This window comes from Penaeus monodon, chromosome 42 (assembly GCF_015228065.2).
Source record: "Penaeus monodon isolate SGIC_2016 chromosome 42, NSTDA_Pmon_1, whole genome shotgun sequence".
NCBI lineage: Eukaryota > Metazoa > Arthropoda > Malacostraca > Decapoda > Penaeidae > Penaeus > Penaeus monodon.
In genome coordinates this window covers 15,185,724-15,190,716 of record NC_051427.1, presented here as the reverse complement: position 1 = coordinate 15,190,716, position 4,993 = coordinate 15,185,724, and the positions used below count along the sequence as shown (strand labels likewise).

The following is a 4,993-nucleotide window of genomic DNA, read 5'->3' as shown; positions in this document are numbered from 1 at the left end:
CACATCTACGAGACAACAAAGCAAGCTCAAAAAAATGTTAAATCTTTATTTGTAGAAATAATTCACAGTTGTCTGATTTGGATATGGAACTCAATCGCAGTGGATATGTTAAGATCCAAAACCTTATGCAAGTTGCACATTTCATATGAACAACAACTTATGTAATAAGAAAAACTATTTAAACTTTCTACAGCTTTCCGAAGTGAGGAGTGGTGTGTATAAACAATACAAGTTACAGAGCAGTCAGGTACTCTATTTGATTTGAAGCTTCCACAATGTTTTGCTTGTAATTAAAAATTATACCTGCATATTTAGTACTTTATTGGTTTTCTATTGACTATTTAATGTGAAATAAAATAAAAACTTTTCTCGAAACTTTGTATGTCAGTACAGACTTCAATGATATTGTGTTTAGTAGCGAAAATGTTGCAACTTGAAACAATTTATCAAAGGCCTTAAACACTGACCTGAAATTAGCCATTTGTACCTTCTTCGGGGACTTGTGGCCTGGTGAGGGTTATTGGGAAGGGGTGGAGGGGTGTGGTTCGAAAGGAAGGGGGAACCTTCCTCACTATCATAAGGGATTAGCTGTTACAGTCATTAACTATATTACACTCATTAGTTGTGTTGTGATTAATCACCTGGAACATCCCATTATTGGACTAATACCTTGACCTATGTCATGTCCGGGAACCAGCTGGGTGATTTACTTTACCCTCTTGACCCATCATCTCTTCAGTTAATTCTGCTGTATCAGATAGTCGGGATATTTCTTGTTTGCTTGTTCCTTCTTTAGATAGAATGTAAATTCATGTCTACTGGATAGTATTTACCTCATGCTAAATGTACATTGAAATCATACATTTAGGGGCGAGTTTAAATTGAATGCTATGGTATGCTTGTGGTCAATAGCTTATGAGAACTAAAATTTTGTCCTCCTGTCTACTCCCCACAAACATGTACACTGACTCCACGACCCACTTCCGACCTTTATACCAAAACACTTGTGCTGATAATTGCACAGGAACTCTCCATGCACACCCATCTGAAGCTGGACATATTTATAATTCAACTATGCCAACATATCACAAAAGCCATAGTCATGTCTCCCAGCCACAGAAAAAAAAACATAAAACCCAGCATTTAGGCATTAACACAGCCAAACCTATTTTACCTGACTTCATTCAACTATAACAGATAAGAACAATGCAAACCCACCTCTTGTGTCCAGACTGTGGTGATACTAGTCACAGGTACATTCACCGTTTCCCAGGATGTCTCATACTCAGTGAGGGTAATCCATTCAGCTTCAAAGGTTGTTGTAGTGATTGTATTTGTTAGTGTGTATGTTATAACCTGTTGAACAAAATTCTGTTATTAGCATTAGTATATCATGAAAGTCATTGATACTGCAGTATACTGTATCAATTTATACTTAAGATAAAGTTCTTTGAACTTGCCTCAAGATTAGTCTGGGTTATGGTGTATGTAACAGTGTCAATCCTAGCAGACATTACCGTTTTCTCCTCCGGCACTATCTGGAAAGTGGAATGGGAGTGGTGCAGAAAGGTTAAATTTTGTAACTGCTGGAATGAAGTATTTGAATACTGCATACGAGATCAGAAATACAAGTTTCAATGGTAAGATAATATCAGTTTCACGATGACAACCTTGCATAAGAGTTACTCACAATAGTTTCGGTCTTGTAAATGGGCGGAGCAGGTATAGTAACAGTAGACCGATTTATCACTGTCACAGGATATTTCAAGGTTTCAGTCACATGGACAAATTCCGTTTTCTGTAATTTCTCCCATACTGTCACCAGAGAGTGCACAACCTGTTGCACCTGTCCATTGGGAAGAATAAAGAGACAGTTTCTTTGAATCTTATGATAAATTGCTAATCATTAAATTTTCAAGATACTGAAATTCAGTATTAAGCTAAAAGATCCCAAATCAAAGATCACATGATCTGCATAATACAACCCCTTTATACTAGACACGTTAAAGCCTCAAACTTGAAATGTGTCTGGCAACGAACCCAACAAATACACTTACCACTGCTTCTTCCCACACAGGTTTTATATACAGTGGGCAGATAGGTTCATTCACATACTTCTGGGGAACATATCCATAAGGGCTCTGCCCATAGGTGTCGTGTTCAGCGGGTACTAAGTAGGGGTCGATGGTATCATCAAGATGGTCCTTTACGTTTGTCACCACCACGTCAACTGCTTCCAGATTAAATGGGAAGATTGCACTGCATCTAGACGCCGCCACCGCTATGACTATTACAATTAAGAGGCGTGCCATGCTGAGGACAAAAGGAACAGCATCTAGAAACAACTGTAATGACAAGCAACAAATAAAGGAAGTCAAACCAGACAGTGTGACGTGGTTATTGCCAGAATACGTTTAGGTTACAGAATATACTGGCAACTGCACGGTGCAAGAAGTGCAGATGAATCTAGATGTAGACTGTGTAACGAAGAAAACAAGCGAACGCTTGAGCACTATATCTCGGAATGTCATGTGATACAGCCTTTCAGACCACCTAACATGAGGTATAAAGAACTATGTGAATATTTCATTTCATCTGATACATTGGAAGATATACTCGTACTATACCCTAAATTTACTATGTGATAACTACCGTAAGCAAATAACAGTGTTATTCAAACACAGTGGCAAAAGCATATGTAAGTAATAATTTTTGTATGATGTATGATTTATATTTCTATTTTACCTTGTACAACTACAGTAGTTACAGACTACTGTGCAATGTCAGATATATGTAAAACTGTAATCATGATTGCCCACGCCTGAGCAGATAGCCAGGGTGGTAAATAAACTTACTTAACTTAACACTTAACATACACCATTCCGTAGTGGGACTAGGGTATGGCCCGGGGTTAGAAAGGGTTTTTGTTCATGTGGCGATCCTTGAAGAGAGTTTGTATGTTTAGGATGTGGTTCGTTCGTTCATTCGCTCGAGTTGGGGACTTTCTCTGAAGGATAGTCATTTTGTAAACGTTTACCGACAATTCTTCCAAAGTATGAATAGTGACACCTTAGTGTCTAAGGCAAACCCCAGAACACCGCAATTTTATAATCCCCTTGAATAGGCGTATCTGATTAGAGCTTTAGAGCATCTACAATGAGATCATTTTGCACAAAATTATCAGCCTAAAACTGCATGGAAAATTACTGTTATTGTTCCCAACCTTTTTAGATTTTATTACTGAATGGGCAATGAATACCAATTAATTTAAGGAAAGGCACTCGACCAGGTGAAGAACTTTAACCTCCATCAGTTGTCCGAATTATTTGAGATTTAAACTTATTCATTTACTTTATTTTGTGGGGAGGGGGGGGGATCAACTAGCCACAGATTTCTGAAACTTTTTGGAATATTCCTTGGTTGTTTAGCATTATGCTGTTGTATTACATCGGAGTTGTTGACAAGTGACGTAACTTTCAAAGAAAGTGATTTATGAAACGTCAAAGTCGATTTTTCGAAAACCCGAGCCAAACAGTCTGACGAACGCAGTAAACAAGTACAAAAATACGATTAAAATCAGCTATTGAAACTCTATGGACATCCCTGCCATCTTTGAAAGTCTACGGACCGACGTGCCCGTTTTCGAGGAAAAATCTACGGGAACAAAACCCGTCGTTCGGCAAAAATCTCAGGGTTCAAATGTCAGGCTGTGATGGAGACTAATGTCTATTTGTCCTGTATATCCACAATATGGCTTTCAAAATTACCCGGAATCGACGCAGCACTCGAAATAAAACATTACTCACTGGCGTTTCTCAAGGTAATGACGTTGCATGGCCTGTCAAATCTCCCGGTGGCAAACGCGCAGGCGCACAAGGATATTGTATAAAATAGTGTATATAATTACCAAAACATAAAAGATGCACGTCACATTTGTTTTGGTCCTCGTAAGGTAAACATGGAAGGGACTTAGCCTCAGAGCGGTGTTCTGCAGGGCCTATTTTTGTCATTTCCCGGTTAATATAAGGCCGCTGCAGATTTACGTATATTGCTTCCTTCTCTATTTTTATGCTCTACAAGATGGCAGTGTCCAATTTTCTCTATCTCAGTGCGTCACTCTCGGTAACTTTAACCATTTTCTATGTAAAAGATGTATGAACTGGACTCTAACCCAAAAAAGTTACCAACAGCACTAAGTAAAGAGTGTTTAGTTCGATACTAATTTATGCAGGTACACTTATGGCCTTTCTTGGAAGCTCACGGCATTGTTTACTTAGAGATAACCGAACTTATTGAAATTGCGTTAATATAACTTTGCCCATATCGGTATTCTTTCAAAATACCTTCGCAAAACCAACCGCGACGATTTTGGTAACGGGATTCCTCTCACTCTTTTCTGTCTAAATATATAGAAATTATGCCGAGGAACCTCCTCCCCCCTTAGCCACATCATCGGGCCAGGGGAGGGTATGAAAGATACCAGGAAAATTGCGGAATAAAATATGAATAATATAAACAAAATCAGTCACTATATTGGCGTGGACATGTGGAGGATTCCCTGACTTTCATTGCGGGGGTTGGGGGCGCTTGCCATGGAAGAGACCCGCAAAGCTGTATAGATAACTTACATCGGTGTCCTCTTTCAGTTCCACTATAAACCAACGCTGTAAATTTTGCCACGGGTTTCCACAACACAAATCCTTTCCTCCAGACGTCTCGAAAGGATACTGCTCATCAGGCCACCAACCCGCCTCGAGACTCACACTATATTGCTTTTAACACTGACCGTTGAATAGGCCAGTGCTAGCGTAAGCCTACTGTCAGTCATTCTGAACGAGCTGTTTGGTAGTTATATGTTCCATTTTGTTTCCGCCCTTATTGCATCATGGTTTAAAGACGAGTCCTTATCCCAAGCTGACGTCGGGAGTGAACAGAGTATCCAGACCTAAATCTCATATGATCGTTTTCATTCGTTAATTCACTAGAAATCCTG

The 4,993-nt window shown here is 39.2% G+C and overlaps 1 protein-coding gene across 1 annotated transcript; it reads right to left on the bottom strand.

The window, feature by feature from the left end:
* Positions 1–1,218: 1,218 nt before the first annotated feature.
* LOC119598997 lies at positions 1,219–4,783 on the bottom strand (the record flags this gene model as incomplete). The annotated part of the gene is given in 5 exon segments (XM_037948738.1): positions 1,219–1,356; positions 1,461–1,538; positions 1,691–1,846; positions 2,058–2,313; positions 4,629–4,783. Coding segments are annotated over 4 exon segments (627 nt in total), but the record flags the coding sequence as incomplete, so codon positions are not given.
* Positions 4,784–4,993: the final 210 nt, after the last annotated feature.